The sequence below is a fragment of the Peromyscus maniculatus genome, chromosome 2 (assembly GCF_049852395.1).
Source record: "Peromyscus maniculatus bairdii isolate BWxNUB_F1_BW_parent chromosome 2, HU_Pman_BW_mat_3.1, whole genome shotgun sequence".
Taxonomy (NCBI): Eukaryota; Metazoa; Chordata; class Mammalia; order Rodentia; family Cricetidae; genus Peromyscus; species Peromyscus maniculatus.
The window spans coordinates 3,593,656-3,613,931 of record NC_134853.1 but is presented as its reverse complement, the minus strand read 5'-3'; the positions used below and the strand labels follow the sequence as shown (position 1 = coordinate 3,613,931).

At 37.6% G+C, this 20,276-nt stretch overlaps 1 protein-coding gene across 1 annotated transcript in view; it reads left to right on the top strand.

Moving 5' to 3' along the window:
* Nucleotides 1-18,444, top strand: part of Vcpip1 (valosin containing protein interacting protein 1) — a 28,607-nt gene extending 10,163 nt beyond the window's left edge. The window contains exons 2-3 of the mRNA XM_006974682.4: nucleotides 4,271-4,357; nucleotides 12,688-18,444. Coding sequence (XP_006974744.2) covers nucleotides 4,271-4,357; nucleotides 12,688-13,559 — 959 coding nt within the window. The 3' untranslated portion in view covers nucleotides 13,560-18,444. The remainder of the gene's footprint in view (nucleotides 1-4,270; nucleotides 4,358-12,687) is intronic.
* Nucleotides 18,445-20,276: the final 1,832 nt, after the last annotated feature.

Sequence of the window (20,276 nt, the reverse complement as noted above, 5' to 3'; positions counted from 1 at the left end):
AAGTTGCCAAGTAGGTGTTGAGAATCAAACCCAGGTCATGTAGAAAAGGAGTCAGTTCTCTTAACTGCTGAGCCATCTCTCCAGCCAGGAAAAAAATCTCATTTGTGATACTCATTCAGTGTGTTTGCTCAACCAGTAAAGAATGCAGTTGTTCAGCACTATACCAGGTCCTGGGAATAGAAAGTCAGATAGGCCACTGACCTTTCCCTGAATCTGAAAACCTTTTAGTTTAGAAGAAGAAAGAGAAAGAGTAAACTAAATTAGCCAGCAGTACGACAGTGGTCTTGGTATTTGTGTACATATTGACTCAAAGTAGGCATTACCTAACCACTCATGAATTGTAGAGAAATGACACTTAATATTTTTTTTTTTTTTTTTTTTTTTTTTTTTTTTTTTTTTTTTGGTTTTTCGAGACAGGGTTTCTCCATGTAGCTTTGCGCCTTTCCTGGAGCTCACTTGGTAGCCCAGGCTGGCCTCGAACTCACAGAGATCCGCCTGGCTCTGCCTCCCGAGTGCTGGGATTAAAGGCGTGCGCCACCAACGCCCGGCCTGACACTTAATATTTTTATTGTGCTTATTTAATTTGTGTGTGTGCACACCCATGCGCATGCTCTGCAGGACATATGTGGAAGCCAGATGACAGCTTGGGGGAGTTGGTTCTCCTCCCACCACGTGGGTCTGGGCATTGAACTCAGGTTGTCAGGCTTTAGTAAGTGTGCCTGCACCAGACGAGCTATTATTGAACTTTCAGTTTATTCTTTAAATTGCCCTTTAAGGAATATGTAACAATTATTGGCTTTTAGGAAGCTGGAACAGTTGAATTGTGTTGCTTCATAAAAATCAAGGTAGAGGGGGAATGCCTGAATCTGAAAACCTTTTAGTTTAGAAGAAGAAAGATGGGGTTGATGGCGAATGCCTGTAACTCAGGCATTCAGGAGATGGAAGAAGAGAAAGGATGAATAGGAGTTCTAAGCTAGTCTCAGTCACATGGGGAGACCTGTCTCAAAACAGCAAAACAAAAAGTCAAGGTATGATGTGAGGTGGGCAGAGAAGGACCAGCTCTCGTGTTGTAGAAAAGGAGATCTTGGACTTTAACCTATATATATATATATATATATATTTTTTTTTTTTCTGCTACCCCCCCCCCCTTTTTTTTAGACATTGTCCTACAGCTCACACTGGCCTTGGAATTCCTTGTGAGCTGAGGATTCCTTTGGACCACTTTGCTTCAGTGTGTGAGGTTTAACACTGCATGAACAAGGGAGTTGGGGAGGACAAGACTCAAGGGAAAACCAGTTGAGAAGGGGGCGGTAGTCTAGGCAGGAGACAGAGACAGTAGTAATGTAGGTGGAGAAGATGCCATGGAGAGCTGTATGAGACTGTGGTGGACTTGTACAAAGATCCTGACCTCTAGTCCCCTTTCTTTTTTTTTTTTTTTTTTTTTTTTTGGTTTTTCGAGACAGGGTTTCTCTGTGTAGCTTTGCGCCTTTCCTGGAGCTCACTTGGTAGCCCAGGCTGGCCTCGAACTCACAGAGATCCGCCTGCCTCCGCCTCCCGAGTGCTGGGATTAAAGGCGTGCGCCACCAACGCCCGGCTCTAGTCCCCTTTCTTGTTTCTTTTACCAATAAAGATAAGTCATTGGAGGTATTGGTGTACTAAAGGAAGCAATTTGTCTCTTCTGTAGCCAGTTGATGCCATACATCATTATAAGCAGGACTGTGAATAGTGCCATCATGTTTGTCTTAACATGACTAGAAGTTAGTGGATGTTTAATTTTAGGGGTACGTATAAACTTTGGATTGATATGCAGGATTCAGCCACATATTAGCTATGTGATCCTGGGGTAATTATTGTAAGCATTGTTCTGAGCCTGTTTGCTTGTAAGTGAGGTAGAGAGAGCCTAGTTGTGAGAGTAAATGAAGCTATAAAGGTGCCTTCTCAGTTCAGAGATAGGTAGCTGATAGAGGCTTAGCTGGTGTTTATGCTTCATTTAATCAAGGAATGATGGGGCAGTATTTCTTTTGATAGCGGTAAAAATTAGTTCTTGGGGGATAGTGAAAAAACCTTACCCTTAATGTATAAAATTATACACACATGCACTACATAAACAGTACAGTATAATATACCATCTGTGCTATTCAAATATCATGGGGAGTGGAGCTGATTAAGAAAATAATGTCTGAATACCATTTATAGGGTGATGATGAAAACAGATACACATAAGACAGTGGAATATGAAATACTAAGAAATGTGACATTTTTCTCATTAGTGTAGTGTGTAGGTGCTTACTTTGGCACCTGTTCAGATTCTCACCCAAAAAACCCAAAACCAAAGCCAAACCAGACAGACAAACAAAACCCCCACAAATAAACAAAAATCCAACCCCAAACTCTGCTACTCCATACTTCTTGATGTTTTCCAAATAAATTAATATCCTTGAGTATTTTAGAAAAACTATGATCATTTAGGATAAGAATGACCATAATTAAATGAAAGGTTATCATCATAGAAATATTTTTTCCAGATGAAGTTTGGTAAGTTTATCATTGTAGCTTCTACCAGGAGTTATTAGTATTTTTGTACTGGGGGGGGATTTGATATTTTAAATCAAACTTTTCTGTATGTCTTCACTTATGTATAGTCATTTTGGTAGTAGTATTATATTATTAGTAAATAAAGTGTTTGTATAACTGAATGTTTTGGTTAACTAAAGGTTCAAATGACAAAACAAGGCTTAAAATTTTATATTTTAAACTGGTTTACTGAAAATAACTTTAGCTGACTGTTAGACAACTTCATTTTCGTCATTATGGTATGGGAAAGGATGGTAGACGATTAATTAGTATCATCAGTGATTTCCATATAAAACTCAGTTCCAGCAATATAGTTTTCTAGTACAAAAGACAAAAATTAACCCATTACTGCTATCATTAAAGTGAACCAAGTTCCTTGATAAAGATAGCATGTGTCCTTTAGCAGATAGAAAATGAAAGTATAAAGAAGCAGCATATAGACATAGCCATACTTCACAAACAAAAGGTGACCTTCTGTCTTCCATCTTTGATGCTTTCAAATGTGAAAATCTTTCCCCATGCCCCTCCCTTTTTTTGCTAGGTATTGAATTCTGAGCCTTGGGAATGCTAAGTATGTGTTTTACCATAAATTGTACTCTAGCTCTATTGTTCTCAGGTTTGTTTGTTTGTTTTTAAAGATTTATTTATTATGTATACAGCTACAGTGTTCTGTCTGCATATATGCCTGCAGGCTAGAAGAGGGCACTAGATCTCATTACAGATGGTTGTGAGCCACCATGTGGTTGCTGGGAATTGAACTCAGGACCTCTCACAAAGGGCAGCCAGTTCCCTTAACCTCTGAGCCATCTCTCCAGCCCCTGTTCGCAGGTTTTTATTTGAAACCTCTTGATGTTTTTTGTGAAATAGTAATTTATTTATGAATGTTTTTTTGGTCTTTTAAAGATTGTTTTGGGTATATTTAATACTTTCCCCCTTAAATTTCTGTTTTTTTTTTAATTCAACATTAGAATAACAAAAGACAGTTAATTACTAATGTTCAATCTGCCTACTTATTTTTCTCCCTGGCCATTTCTTTTTCTTTTTATTCACTTTTCACACACACACACACACACACACACACACACACACACACCATACAATTTTATATTCTAGTAAAAAAAATAGTATCTTTTTATAATCTTTTCTGTCCAAAGTTTACAGGCAAGTCTCCTTGAGCTACTGTGAGACTTCAGATATATTTTGTTTAATGTGCTCAGTATTGATTTGTACAGTTTTAAAGATATTTTTGTTAGCTCCTATTTTTAAAAATTGAAGGAACTACCAGGTGGTGGCGCACGCCTTTAATCCCAGCACTCGGGAGGCAGAGGTAGGTGGGTCTCTGTCAGTTAGAGGCCAGCCTGGACTACAGAGCAAGTTCCAGGACAGCTAGGGCTGTTACACAGAGAAATTCTGTCTAGAAAAACAAAAAAAAAAAAAAAAAAGGAGGAACTTATTACAAATTTAGATTGTTATGGTGTCTTGAAAAGTGACATGGGCCTTCACACATAGGGTCTAGGCTCTTCTGTGAGAGCCTTTGGCAGCAGCTCCCACCTTCACATAGTCCATCCATTTTCTGATGTGCCATTATGTCACATCTGTGTGGTGCTCATTCTGGATCTGGGCCTATCTGTGTTAACACAATCCTGGATGGCACTCTTTCTTCTGTGCTTACACTTTATCTGTTTTTGTCTTTCAGGAGAAGACGTATGGTCGTATGCAAAGGGACTTCCTCACATGTTCCAGCATGGTGGTGTATTCTACAATATTATGAAGAAAACGATGGGTACAGTTAAATTCTGATTTTATTCTTGGATAATGTTTCTATTTCAGCTATTATAAAGTTAAGAACATTCAGATAAGGGCCCAGGGAGATGGCTCAGTGGGTAGAGGCACATACTGCCAAGCCTGACAACCTGAGTTCACTCCCTGGCACCCGCATGGTGGAAAGAGAGAGCTGACTCCCACAGTTGTCCTCTGACCTCCACCTTTGCACCATGGCACATATGCACACACACACACGGGTACACAAATAAATACAATGTGATACTATCTTAAAAGAACAATCAAGTGATAGTTAATTAAAAATATTAACACCTGAGCATAGCATTCAAATGATTGGCAACTGGGCATAGTACCACATGCCTGTAGTCCAAATCGGGGTGTTGATAATTGGAGAACTGCTTGAGCCCAGGAGCTCCTAGCAAGCTTGTACAACATTATGAGATACCCACTTTTTATTTTAAATTATGTGTGTGTACATGCATGCATATGAATGCATGTGCTCTCAGACACCAGAGGAAGGTGTTGGGATCCCTTTGAGCTGGAGTTACAGGGGCTTTGAGTTGCCCGACATGTGTGCTAGGAACTGAACTCAGATCCTCTGCAAGGCAGTACATGCTCTTAACCACTGCACCATCTCCAGTCCTAGAGGACTCCCCCTGCCTTTTTTTTTTTTTTTTCTTTTCTCGAGACCGTTTCTCTGTGTAGTCTGTAGAGCAGGCTGGCCTCGAACTCACAGAGTTCTGCCTGGCTCTGCCTCCTGAGTGCTGGGATTAAATGTGTGTACCACTGCTGCCCGGCAAGACTCCCCCCGCCTTTTTTTAAAAGTGTATGTGTGTGTGTCTTTTTTCTTCTTCTTTAGTGCTAGGGAGGGAAAAGCCTTCACAGATGTTAGGCAAGTATCCTGTTACTGAGCTACATGTATGTGGGGTGTGTGTGTGTGTGTGTGTGTGTGTGTGTGTGTGTGTGTGTGTGTGTGTGTGTGTGTGTGTGTAAGCATCGCACCACTGAACTACATCCCCAGTCTTGTGTATAAGTATATGCATGTTTGTGTGCGTGGGGTACATAGGTGTGTGTGTGCCGATGTGCTATAACAGGGTCTTAGGTATCATTCTTCAGGTGCTATCCACAGTTGGTTTGGTTTGGTTTGGCTAAGGTCTCTTACTGGCCTGGAATTTGCTAGCTAAGTACACTAGACTAGCTGGTCAGTGAGCCCCAGAAATCCACTTATCTCTGTCTCTTCAGCATTGATATTTTAAGTGTGTGCTACTTTTTTTCAGCATAGTTCTGGGGATTGAACTCAGGACCTTGTGCTCATAGCAAGCCCTTCGCTGATTGGTGCATTGTCCCCACCCCGCGTGTGTAGATTTTTAAATACATTCTTTTTCTTTACCATTGTGCCTTGTTATTACCCTGGTGTGCTCAGGTGTGCTCTCTGCAGTATAATCAGTTTTTATATTACTTTCTTTGTACCTAGTTTGGTCCTTAATGACTACTGAGAATACAAGTTGTGAAATTAGAAGTGGATCTGGTTAAACTGCTTGTGACTGTCCCAGATAATACAGTATTTTTATTGCTTGACAAATCTCATTGCTTTCTAGGTTTTGGGAAGCAGCTTGTTTTATATTTAACTTTTTTTTTTTTTTTTTGGTTTTTCGAGACAGGGTTTCTCTGTGTAGCTTTGCGCCTTTCCTGTAGCTCACTTGGTAGCCCAGGCTGGCCTGGAACTCACAGAGATCCGCCTGGCTCTGCCTCCCGAGTGCTGGGATTAAAGGCGTGTGCCACCAACGCCCAGCGTTATATTTAACTTCTTTGTGTATAAAGATAAATACATTTGTATGTAAATGTATGTTATACATATCAGGTTTTAATAGCAAGAGTGTTATTATAAGCCCCATGTGCCTATCACCTGGCTTCCACAATTACTACTACATCTCAGCTCTCTTCTCAACTGGTCTGTTGAAGTAACTCTCACAGTGTGTAAGTGTGTATGGGTGTCACATGCCACAGCTTGTTTGTCTGTGGTCAGAGAATAACATTTAGGAGTCCATTCTTTCTTTCCACATTGGGTTCTGGTAAGGAACTCAAGTGGTCAAGCTTGTTTGGTAAGCACTTTTCATCTGCTGAGTCATCTTGCCAGCCAGAGACAGGTTTGTTGAGACATGTTTTTATAGAATAAAATTCACATTTTTGTGGGGTTACAGGTACAAAATAAGTATCATATCCCCAGAATATGTGGAACCAGAAGCATTTTGGGCTTGAGGGTATTTAGGGACACTTTACATATACATAATGAGCTATTTTGTTAATGGAACTCAAGTAAAAAATTCATGTCTGTGTCAAGCCTGTCTTAAACACATTGCCTGCAGATAATTTGCATACTGTCCTTAAGGAATTTTGTGCTTTGAAGTCAGTTCACAAGGTGGACACTTCTGCTTGTGGTGTGATTTGGTGCTGAAGAAAGCTTCGGATTTTGCCACCTCACGGATTTTGGACTGTTGCATTAGAAGTGCCCAGAATCCATATATTCACTTTATACACTGGGTATGGGTTCTGAGAAACATGCAGTCATGTATCTGCCTCGTAAAAAACACAGATTATTTTCTATCACTCCAGATTTTTAGCCAACCCCCATTTTCTAGTCCCCACACTCTGGCAACCACTGATTTGTTTTCTGAGTTTATTTTCCCTTTTCTTATTGCTGCATTAGGATGACTTTTTGTGCCTTGTTCCTTTTGTATAACATAGGTGTTGGTAAACTAGCTTGAGGGACATACCACATCTGTTACTTGTGAAGCTTTGTTGGCATGTAGCCATACTCATGTCTACATACTACCTGTTGCTCCTTTTGCAGTACAGTACTAGAATTGAATAGTAACTATGAGACCTTATAGTCCACTATAATAAAAATATTTATCACGCAGTCCTTTAGAGAGAAAGCCTTTTTCTGTTTTGTTTTTAATTATATAAAGGATTTTTATTTTTGCATATGGAGGTCAAATGTCTGTGATCTATAATCTGGTAATAGCCATCTTGTTAGCAAAGCCCTGAGGCAGTGTAGGTCATAGCATAGCAAGAACAGGGGTGATGTATGTGTCTCATTTCTGTTTTCATGTATATTGGTAGGTATTAGTAGCTGATTTTATTTTCATTGCTGAATAATATTTCATTGATTGAATGTATCACATTAAACAATAATTGGGTCTGGAGAGGTGGCTCAGCAGTTGATTAAGAGTGCTTTTTGTTCTTGCAGAGGATCCACTTCAGTTTTCAGCACCCACTTTGGGCAGCTTACAATCCTATAACTCCAGCTCCAGGGAATCTGATGCCCTTTTCTGGCCTCCACAAGCATTAAGTCACAGACACATACACATAAATTGAAAAAAAGACCTCAACCAAAAGACATTTGAACTGTTTTCAGTTATTAGCTACTATGAATCTAGTCCCTATAAACATTTATCATTCATGTACAAGTTTTTGTATTCACATAAGTTTTTATTTATTTGTTATTATTTTATTTTATTGAGATGAGGTTTCTCTGTGTAGCCCTGGTTGCCCTGAACTGGCTCTGTAGAGAGAAACTTCCACATCATTTTCCCAAGTGATTAGACCATTTTTCATTTCTATTAGCACTATATAAAAATTCCACTTGTTTTAGATCTGTGTTGGCATTTGTTAGTGTCACTTTTGTGTGCGTCTATATGCTTGTGCTTGTGTGTATGTGCAGGAACACTGTGTGTTTGGGTGTGTGTTCACCTGTGTAGGTATGTGGAGGCCAGAGGACAACTACTTCAAATGTTGTTCCTCAGGAGCTGCCCACTTTGATTTTTGAGACAGGGTCTACCTGTCTGATCAAATAGGCTAGGCTGGCTAGCCTGTGAGTCTCGAGGATCCTCCTGTCTTTGCTGCCCTAATGCTGAGATTGTATGAGTATACCACCATTCTGGTCTCTCTTACATGGGTTCTGAGGCTCAAACTTGGGTCCTAATGCTTGATGGCAAACACTACCAGTTTTTGTTTTTAATTGAAAATGTTATTTTAAATTATGTGTAGGTGTATGGGTCTGTGCATGTGAGTGCAGGTGCTCTAGGAGGTCAGATGCCTCCAATCCCCTGGAGTTGAAATTACAGGCACCCAACAAGGTCTTGGGAACCAAACTCAGGTCCTCAGCAAGAGTCACTCATGCTTCACCACTGAGCCATCTTTCCAGCCCCAGTTGTATTTTGGTTTTATTTGTTTTGAGACAAGGTCTCACTGTGTAACCCTAGCTGGCTTGAAACTTGCTATGTAGAATATATTGGTCTGAAACTTAGAGATCTGCTGTCTCTGCCTCTCTTACACTGAAATGAAACTATCACTTGACCCAGTTCTTGTTCTTAATAAACAAAACAAAACAAAACAAAAACTTTTAATACACTAGCCCACAGAGGTTTATTTGCATTTCTCCAATAAAGTGATCTTGATTATCCTTTGATGTATTTGCTTTCTTTTTCCCCCCCCTCACTGTTAAATGGTTTTTATTTTTTACTGTTAAGTTTTATGTGTGTTGTAGGCACAGATCATTGATCAGATGAGTGTTTAGTAATTATTTTCTTATTGTCTACAATTTGTCTTTTCATTCTCTTGTTATCTTTTGAAGATCTTTGATATCTCTTGAAGTTTTTAAATTTAGATAAAGTCCAGTTTAATAATTTTTCCTTATGGTTCATGTTTTTTTATGCCCAACTCAAGGTTAATATTGTATTCTCTGTTTTATTCTAGATATTTTATAGTTTTATGTTTTTATATTTATTTTCAAATGTACTTTGGATATTACAAAATATTGTAAGTAAGCCAAGTGGTGGTGGTGCACACCTGTAATCCCAGCACTCAGGAGGCAGAGGTGGACTAATCATTTTGAGATTGAGGCTAGCCTGGTCTACAGAGCTAGTTTAGGACAGCCAGGGCTACACAGAGAAACCTGTTTTGAAAAAAAAAAAGTTTAAAAAAGTATAACAAGAAGCTAACTTTTGATAGGTTGCAAAAGTATAAAACAAGTCTTATTTTTAGTCGTGGATGTTCAGTTCTTTTACTATTGAAAAACAAACATCTTATCCGTTAGATTATTTTGATGCTTTTCCAGAAATTAATTGATGAGTTATATACTTGAAAAAGCTAAATTATATCCTATGTAAATTATACCTCAGTAAATTTGCTTTGAAAGTCACTTGAAGCCAAGTGTGGTGGCAAGATCTATAGTCAGCAGCAGCTCAAGCTGAGGCATTCAGGAGCTTATTACAAGTTCAAGGTCTACTTGGGAAACCTAGCAAGACCTTGTCTTGGAATTAAAAAGGGTTGTAATGTAACTTAGTGGTTGCATAGTGTAAGACCCTGGGTTCAACTCGGAGTATTGCCAAATTACCCAAAACCAAACAAAAACTCAAGCAAATTAACTGTATATATGTAGGTCTAATTCTAGAGTTTTTTTTTTTTTCCTGTGTGCTGTCTCTCCTTTTTCTAGTGCCATGACTTGATTATTATATTTTTTTTTTTAGTAATTCTTGAAATAAATCAGTGTGAATATTCCTTTGTTTTCCCTGAAAAAAAAATTTTTTTTGAGGGGGTATTCTGGGTCCTTCTTAATCCATACAAACTTTAGGATCAGGTTGTTGATTTCAACAACAGAAAATCTGCTGGGATTTTACTTACTGTGATCTCATTGATTGTATAGACAATTTAGAAATATTTGATGGCTTAACAATACCGTTTTCCAATTTATGAAAAGGTTGTTTCTCCATTTACTTTCATCCAAATTTTGTAGTTTTAGCATACAGACCTTATAGTTATTTTATTCTTGGATTTTTAAAATCCTGTTATAAGAAATGCTTCTTAAAATTTCTGTTATTTATTGCTAGTGACTAGAAATAAAATTGGTTTTCATGCTAACACTGTACCCTGTGATCTTGCTAAACTCATATATTCTACTAGCTTTTTAGCAGGGTTTTTTTTTTTCCAGATTGTGTAGGTCAACATGTCTTTTGTAAATGAAAGATATCTCTTCCTTTTTTATTGATTAATTTATTATTTTACATCCCAACTATAGTTTCCCTCCCTCTTCTCACCTCCTCTCCCCCCATCTCCCCTCTCCCCAACCCATACTCCTCCTCTGTTTCATTCAGAAAGGGGCAGGCCTTCCATGGGTATCAACAATGGGCCGCAGTAAGACTAGGCACATCCCCTTGTATTCAGGCTGGGCAGTGCAATCCAGTATGAGGATAGCCTCCCAAGAGCCAGCCAAAGTGTTAGGGACAGCTCCTGCTTCCACTGTTAGGAGTCCCACAAGTAGACCAAACAACACAACTGTCATATATGTAGAGGGCTAGTTCAGTCCCATACAGGCTCCCTGGTTGTCTCTTCAGTCTCTGTGAGCCCCTATGAGCCAGGTTAGTTGTTTCTGTAGGTTTTCTTGTGATGTCCTTTCACCTGTAAGTCTTACTGCTTTTTCCTGCCTTATTGAAGTGGCTAGGATTGAGTTCAATGTTGAATAGAATAGATTATGATGAACATAATGCCTTCTTCTCTTAGAGGGAGGCAGTCAGTCTTTTTCATGGATATGTATGTTACATTGAGGACAATCCCTTCGAATCCATGGTTGTGTGTGTGTGTGTGTGTGTGTGTGTGTGTGTGTGTGTGTGTGTGTGTGTGGTTTTGTTTTGTTTTTGTTTTTTTTGAGACAGGGTTTCACTGTGTAGCCCTGGCTGTCCTGGAACTCACTCTGTAAAATAGGCTGGCCTCAAACTCACAGTGATCCACTTGCCTCTGCCTCCCTGGGCTAAAGGTGTGTGCTATCACCACCCAGCTCCCTTCCTCCTTTTTGCTCACTGGTCTGGCTAATGGTTGACTTATCAGTTTTATTGGTCTTTTTCAAAGAAATAATTTTTGGATTCATAGGTTTTTCTCTTCTCCTATGCCTGCTTTCTATAGGAGATATGAAGGAGGATTTAAAGCTAATTGTTTTTCTAGTTCTAATTCTCGTGTGGGTTTTTTGTTGTTGTTTGGTGGTGGATAAATGCATGAACTATAATCAACATCGAAAGTGTTAAATTGGATGTGAAGTGTCACGGCTTCCATTTTGAATGCCAATTCTAACTTTTAAGTTCATTAAATTGTGTTTTTACTTATTTGCAAGTTTTTAAATAATAGTTTGTTTTTAAAATTTATTTTCCTTCTAGTTTTCTAAATAAAGCTTAGATAATAAATTTATTTTGTTTTATCATTACAAACATTTTAAATTTTGCTTTATTTGTGTATGTGTGTGTACATGTGTGGGCATGCATGTGTCATTGTGCATGTATGTCAGAGGACAACTTTTGGGAGTTGGTGCCCTTCCACAGGGGATCTAGGGGTCAAACTCAGGTCATTAAGTTTGTCTTGCAAGTGCTTTTATTTCCTGAGCTATTTACAGGCCCTGAAATTATTTTAAAATTTTAGGTATAGAATTAATACTTGGATAAGAATATTCTATTCTATAAATGGTGTTGAAACAACTGGACGTCCACATGTCGTCCACATGAATGAAAGCAAGGAACAGTAGTGGACTAAAGTCTGCTGGCAGTTCATTCAGGCAAGCCTTGAACTCTTGATCCTCCTGCCTCCTCCACCTTCTGAGCGCTGGGATTAAAGGCTTGAACACTATGCTTTGTTTAAAAACAAAAAACAAAAAACAAAAAAGGCACTTAGACCAGACCTCTGACTTGACTATTTTCTTCCTTTCATTTGTGTGGTTTGGCAGGGCCTGAGGATGTGCATAGTGGCAGCCCTCAGCTCCTGAGCTGTAGAGCTCTAGCAACTTCAATTTTTCCTCAGGTGACAGTGCCAGAAGCATATCAAGAGAAATTTCTACCTGAATTTTTATTAATTCATTTTTAATTGAATAATTTTTAATAATTAATTCATTATTAATTGATATTTTGCTTACTATTGAAATTAATATTTGTTTGAAATAATATTTAAATTTTAGTAAATAAAATTATATTTTCTTACTGGTTTACATTGTGATTGGTTTTTATTTTTTATTTTTTGTAATTCAGATGTTTGTTTAAATTTCCTAACTTTACTATCAAATAATGATTTCATGCATATAATTCCCATTTTCTGGGAGAACTACTTTAAGATCTTACTGATGTTCTTTTTTGTAGTAGAATAAGTTATTTTCTAGCAAATCATTTTCTGAAAGCTTTTCATCTATTCACTGCTATCAGAAATTTACTATTTTGGCCATAAATGTCTTTGCTATGCTTTTGCTAGTATTGTAAATAAGATTTTAATATGTTAAATATCTTTCCTTTCCTTTAGGCATGATTGATGGCAAACATTGTACTTTTCCACATCTACCTGGCAAAATCTTTGTCTATAATGCTTCTGAAGATAGACTGGAGTTGTGTGTCGATGCTACAGGACATTTCCCCATTGGTCCTGATGTTGAAGATTTAGTTAAAGAGGTTGTAAGTCAGGTTCGAGCAGAGGCTACTACAAGAAGTAGGGAATCAAGCCCCTCCCATGGGTTATTAAAACTAGGTAGTGGTGGAGTAGTGAAAAAGAAATCTGAGCAACTTCACAATGTAACTGCCTTTCAGGGAAAGGGGCATTCTCTAGGAACTGCATCCAGTAACCCTCACGTTGATCCCAGAGCCAGGGAAACTCTGGCTGTAAGAAAGCATAACACAGGGACAGATTTTAGTAATAGTTGCATTAAAACAGAGCCTCCTGTGTTCACAGCTGCTCCTAGTAACAGTGAGCTCATTCGAATAGCTCCTGGAGTAGTAACAATGAGAGACGGCAGGCAGCTTGATCCGGATGTGGTTGAGGCCCAGCGAAAAAAATTGCAGGAAATGGTTTCTTCTATTCAGGCTTCAATGGACAAACACTTGCGGGATCAAAGTACAGAGCAGACACCATCTGATCTTTCTCAAAGAAAAGGAGAAGTTGTGAGTTCTCCTGTGAGGCACGGGAGTCTTCAGACTGGCTTGCCTGAATCTTTTTCTTTAACTGATGGCACTGAGAGTCCGAGTACTGAAGCAACTGATAGTTGTGTGGCAGACACCCTGGGAGCAGCATTTGCCACAAAGTCAAAAGCACAAAACGAAAATTCCATGGAGGAACCTGAAGAGATGGATAGTCAAGATGCTGAGACGACTAACACAGCTGAGCCAATGGATCACTCTTGATTGAATTAGAGGCTAATAAAGGCAGAGTGTTTATTGTGAATATGTAATATTTGTTGGCTGGGCCACATAATTTGAGTAGTCATTAAAAATCTTGTACGTATATAATTCAAAGATTATATCTTGTTATTCAGTGCATGATAGCAAGTGTGTGATTGGCAATAGCTTTTAATATACTGCTGCCCAGGCTGGCTCTGAATTCTTGTAAATTAGTTTAGATCTATTGAAAGAGTTTCTTCCATATATGGTGGTTCATTGGAAGTTCTTTGTCATTTTAATTCCACGAAAGTCTTAATTTTCAGACATGAAAATTCTCTTGCTAAATGTTTCATTTCTGCAGAGACCAGAATTGAAGAGAGAGTGAGAGTTTGCACATATTGTCATCAAGGTAGCCATCCTACATGTCATGAGAATGTCGATTTCAAGTTTACCTGAACTAAATGTATCTTAAAATGCATAAAACACTTTTAGACTACTTAAAAGTTATAACATTATAGAAACAACTATTGTTGGCAAAAAATATCTTGACAGTAGAGTGTAATGACACAACGTTTTCCTGATTTGAGTTAAGTTGGGAAGAATGATCTATCCTAGTATGATAAAGGCAGCATAATTCAGTTAGTTGGTCTGAGCCAATATGGCCAGTTGTGTGCTCTTGTTGATAATATGTTGCCATTATTTTTTTAATCTTGGCCTTGTCAAGTTCCACCTGTTGTTTTTTAAATCTTGCATAAAAGAGAATTACAATTTGTTTTAGAAAATTTAAAAATAATGGTAGCAGTAGTTAATTTGTAACTTTCAGAGTATGTCAGAGTCACAGAGAATTTATCTTTATGAATGGGTTACATTGTTCTACAGTTTTGACACAGTGGTGTTTAAGCCTGTATATGCTAAATGTCTCTGGGCCCCTTTGAACCAAAAATGTTTCCTTTTTTTCTTAGATTTTCTGTAAGATTTTCTTTTTGTTGGCTTCTCTTGAGTTTGGATGCACAGTTTACTGCCACATACCGTGAGCAACTGAGCATTTGCTTAAACATTGCATCATTAACTCTTCAGTGCCAGTTCCCTCGAACAGCTTTCATGCATATTCTTTAAAAGCAGAGTGTATACTCCTGAGATTGGTACTGCACTATTGTACTCTGTTCTGCAGATCTGTATTTGTAAATGTATTTCAGTCCGTCATCTTCCCTTGTTTACTGAAATTAAGTTTAATTTGAATGAATGAAAGACAAATGTATGTTAATATAATCTCTTAGAGCATTCAAAGCCTGGCTGTCTCTGTTTGCACATGTAACAGATGCAGAACTGTTTGCAATTCTACAAAACTATATGTCAGAAAATACATTATCAGGTGTTTAAAAAAATCTCTACCTGTTCATTGGAAAGGGATATAAGATGTACTTTAACTTTTTCTAGCTAAGGGAGGTTTTGGTCTTTTTCTGTGACAGTATCTTTAACAGAATCCAAATACTAATTACCCCACTATGTTGAAAAAGAAAGGAACGGAGAATCTAAACGTTTACAAATGTAGCTGAGGTTAAGATAATGTACAAACACTAACACACACACACACACACACACACACACTCCTCTGGATTAGTGTTTATCATATCACATGCTTTGCAATATTTTATCTCCATTCGTCCTTTTCTAAATATACTTTCACACACTTTATATCAAAGTACCAGGGAAATTTACAACTTTTATATTGTATACTAGTTTTGCATGAAGTAAAAGAGAGCTACCAAATTCTTAACAATTAGCTGTGCTTTAAATACCCCCCCCCCCATCAATTCACTCACCACTATCATTATTTTGGCTTATTAAGCCACTGAAATATTCTTTAAAATTTTTTTTCCTGGCTTAAGTACAAGAAAACTATTCAATAAACAGAAAGTGTACTGCTTTAAATAAATTATATAATCACTCTGCTTTAACAGATGCTCTTCTGTGGCTTGGTATGTTTAGTTAATAACTGGCAGGATATCAAAGCATTAGAACATCAGAAACAAATTTGTTTTTTCTGGACATGGTCTTACTATGTTGCCCTGGCTGGCCTGGAGCTCACTATGTAGGTCAGGCTGGCCTTAAATTCACAGAGATCTGCCTACCTCTGCCTCCCAAGTTCTGGGACTAAAGGCATAGACTTACCATGCCTGGCTAGAAACAAATTTTATCTCCCTATTGAATACTTGAATTTAGTGTAAATTATGCACATGTGAACATTAGAAGATGGGCTTAATCTCTGACAATACTTCATTGTCTCTAGTGACAGTAGTGGTATTTAGGGTTAGAAACTTAACTGGGTATAAATAACAGTTTGGGTTCTCCCTTGATAAAAAATAACAAACAAAAAACAGGCTTGAGAATTCATCAGAATTCTTGAACATATTTTAAATCAGATGAAATTTGAATTAGTGGTTTTGGCTAAGTTTTGAGAGGGTTTGTTTTAAACGTCATCCTTGTATTTATGTAAGTGTAGATGATTTTTTACCATTTTGATACCACTGTACTGCATCAGCGGAGCACAACAGCTTGTGATAGCAAGTAAAGTGTTTCTTAGCCCTAGATGTGGCATTGTAACTGTAATTCAAACCAGTTCAGTTATATTTTTGGTGTTTCTCTGAACACTGAAGTAATATTGTAAATATTTCTCTACAGTAACCCACTACGTAATCATACCAAGTTTGAGTTGATGGCCCAAAGTCCAGGCAGTTAAAGGTGGTGTGTGTCCAGAAAGCTGGTAATGAACGATGGTTCAATGAAAGGAAATAAGACACTGCCAAGTATTATGACTAGTATTCAATTAGCTCCAAGGGAATGGTTACTCAGGAACTAAAGAACAAGCTTAGATAGCCCATTCCTTTCCCATCCCTTAAACTATGTTTCAGGTGTTTATTGGAAATTATTAGGAAAGAGGCCTGAGAAATTTAGCAAATGCTAATATTTGAAATTTGCTTTATACTTTCCTGTGGTTTTTAATTTGGTTTTTTACAATTAAGCTTTACTACTAGCAGTTGAGATTGTGTTGTGGAATGTACCTGTGAGACTAGCCACAGGTCATACAAGTCTTTTGTTTTGTTTTGTTTTTTGAGACATGTTTTTTCTGTGTAGCCTTGGCTATCCTGGAACTCACTCTGTAGACCAGGCTGGCCTTGAACTCAGAGATCCACCTGCCTCTGCCTCTCATGTGCTAGGATTAAAGGCATGTGCCCCCACCACCTGGCTACAGGTTTTTTTGTTTTTGTTTTTCAACACAGGGTTTCTCTGTATAGCCCTGGCTGTCCTGGAACTTGCTCTTAACAGGTTTTTATTGCCATTATTTTAAGGATCATCTTCATTGGATATTAATGGTGTCTTACATAGGGTCTCTTACCTCAGGGAAGATCATTTACTAGCAACTCCTATTATTGACCAGTTTTGGAGAATTACTTTGACACATCACATGTTAACTACCAAATGCAAAAAGTATTGTTTTATGTAGTTACCTGCTGTCTGCTACTGAACATTTCTCTAGATATTTAGGACCTTACTAATAAGTAACATTTAGATTTAAAAATAAACATCTAAGTTCTGTTACTAGTTATACTCATCTAGTCACTATAGTGATAGTATAATTTTTTATTTTAGAACATTAATAAAGTTTTGTCCTCATTTTTCAACAATCATTTTAATTGGCCCAAACTTAAAATGCTCAAGTGCAAATCTTGTGCTTTTTTTTTTTTTTCATAGATCTAAAAGCAAGGTCTCCACCTTAAGATTCTTATAAAAGCAGAGCCCTTGCAACATTGGTTTTAATTCCACTCATTTTAATGTAGACTTAAAGTTACCTTTTATAACAGAAATAGATGCGTATTCTAGGTTGGCTAGATGTTCTACTTTCCAAGACTATGTCATTTAACAACATTGTAAAACACAGAGGCTTTTCACAATTTGATTATTTCTTCAAACAAGAACAACTCATGAAAAGAGGCCATAGTAGCAAAATCTGTATTTAAAGAATAAAATAACGAAGGGGAGACAGATCACTAATGTCACAGAGTTAATTGCAAGTTCTGCCATTCTTTGAGATGCCAAGTGTTTCAGTTCATATTTAATGATACTCAAATCGTGGAAATTTTAACGTTTGTTCCAAAATAGCAGAAACTGTAAAAAAAAATTGTGAATTATTGGATAAAATGCCATTACTTGTATATCTGACATTTAAAGTTTTTAATTATGGAGTTGACATGTTTTTGTAGTATAATACAATGACTATTCTCTTGTAAAAGAAAAGGAAAAACTAGTAAAGAAAAGAAAAAGTTTTAGTTGATGTTATTTGCTTGTATCAATGACTAGTATTTAAAATTTAAGCTGTTGCATACTTTTCTTTAGAATGCAGAAATCCCTCCGGGAGCCTTTATGCCTGTCGTAGAGCAATAAAGGACTGGAAAGCTGGTCAGTATTTTCAGGTTTGTTTGACTTCAAGCACTAGTGCTAAAAATTGCAGAGTCTCCTTTTTGGAGGGAAATGCTACTTAGACTAAAACCAAGCATTAATGTTGTAAATATTTAGACAAAAAGCTAGCAAGTACTTAAACTTGGCAGTGAAGTGTTGTAGATGCTATATCATCCATAAGGCACTAGCTTGGACATCACTTCTGATTTCATGATTGTATATATTACAATTGAGAATGACTAATTGGTAACAGTATAGTGTTCTTGAGCACACCTCACTGTACAGTATTTGAAGTTTTGTATTAATAATAAAACTAAGTTAATATATTACTGATTCTTTTTAAAGTAATGTTCTTTAGTTTCCTGGAATTATACATTAATATAATGCATGAACAAATAGTTCAGTTTTATAAAAAAAATTCTTAGCATAATAAAGTTGTTTTTAAAATGTCCGTAAATTAATTACACAGGAATTGTAATTTCTTTCCTTAATGCAGATTTTAATATTAGATGAAATGGATCCAATTAGGAAAAAAAAAAAAGCAAAGTTACTTTAGAAAGTTGGGCCATGTAATGCTTACTAAATATTTCAAGATCAATTGTGTTCTAATAGAGAATGTGTGTTTGTGGAAAAAGTACTAGTTATGATGAGGAAATGAAAGAAAAATACAGAAAATAGCACCAAATTCCTTATTTTCATAGCTTACCTGCCACCTGTCTTCTGTCCACTTACTTTTAAGTTTTAGCATATTTACTTACTGTCTATTGTATCCCAGTAGACCATTTATCTCAGTGGTTAGAACTGCCCAAGACACCAGACTCAGGTGCAAGTCTCAGCATACTCCCTACTGTGTAACCTGTTTCAGTTTCTTGTTGGGAAGATGACAGTAGCATCTGCTGCTGAAGTTACCACCTGAACATTGAAACCGTGCCTGGCGAGTGTACATTCAGATACTTGCTGTGACTAGCGTGCTTCAGAGTTGTCCTAGAGGTCAGTGCCACTGAAGTGCAGTGCAGCCCTCCATGTAGGGTGTGTGCTACTTATTCTTAAATCTAGAACTTGTTGCCTTTATAGTAGGTTACTAATGAATAGAAACTGGATGTTTTTTCATCCTTACATTCCTATGGAGCTTTATTATCGTTAACTACCAAGAATCCGGAGAATGGACATTCTGTGCTGTGACTGAGACGAGCTGTGGAGCTTTTACAGGCCCAATTGTGCTGTAGCCTTGGAGTTGTACAGTTGTACCTCTGTGTCTGCTGACCACAGGTGCGCTTGCTGAGAGCGGTGCTGGTGCAACACACAACCGAGCTAACAATCACCTCCGCTTTATGCTGAGATTACAGTCACAGCCTTGGACTGGAGGTCTCTGTGTGCATGCCATTGGTCACATACCATCAAGATAGAGCCCTCCAAAAATTGAGTAAATAAAGGAAGAGAAACATTCCACTTAAGGTAGTTCATTACTGGCTTTATTTTTATTGATTGGCTGACATTCCCCAGTAAGTACAATCTGACTGAATAATTGATTGTTTCTAATAATTAAAAATGTACAGAGAAAAAATGAAGTAAGTCAGTTGATTTTCTGCACTATGGTACATAGAAAGTGAAAAACAGGTTCTTCCAATTCATGCTCTTTGGAAGGGAACCAGTCTTCTGTTCATTTATCGTGTGTGTGTGTGTGTGTGTGATTATTTCTGTCTTGGTTTTATGTATAGAAACATAGATGAGATGTGGTCTGCCTGTGAAATTACTAATTTTTACATTTGATTTGTGGAGTCAGGATATTGTGTAGTCATACTGTAACCATTCATTCAAAACAAGTATGTGTCAAAAGCCACACTTTTCTAGGAACTGGTGAAGCAGTTCTGAAAGACAAATTCCATGTGTTCTTGTGTGCTTATAGTCAAGTAAATGGTACAGTCAAGTAAAGATCACTCAACTGTCATTACAGTGCTAAGTCACTCTAGCTGTTAAAAGTGGTTCCTTTCCCTGGATTCCGATGATAGTTTAAACAGCACACAATGATTGACTTAGTCCTTTGTGCTTGGCTGTCAGGCTTACACAGATTAGGTGGTCGACCCTAGAGTTGTGGACATGTGTCTCTGACATGGCGTGGTCAGTGCTGTCTTGAAATAACCCTCACAAGTCTGGCTCCCTCATAGAAATTGGTTGGGTCTCAAGGCTTTGGCTACATCCCAAGAAGAACTCTAGAGATAGTGTGATGGAGGACACAAGGCCACTTCCTTCCCTGAGGCTGTGCAAGCAGTTGGTATAGTGGCT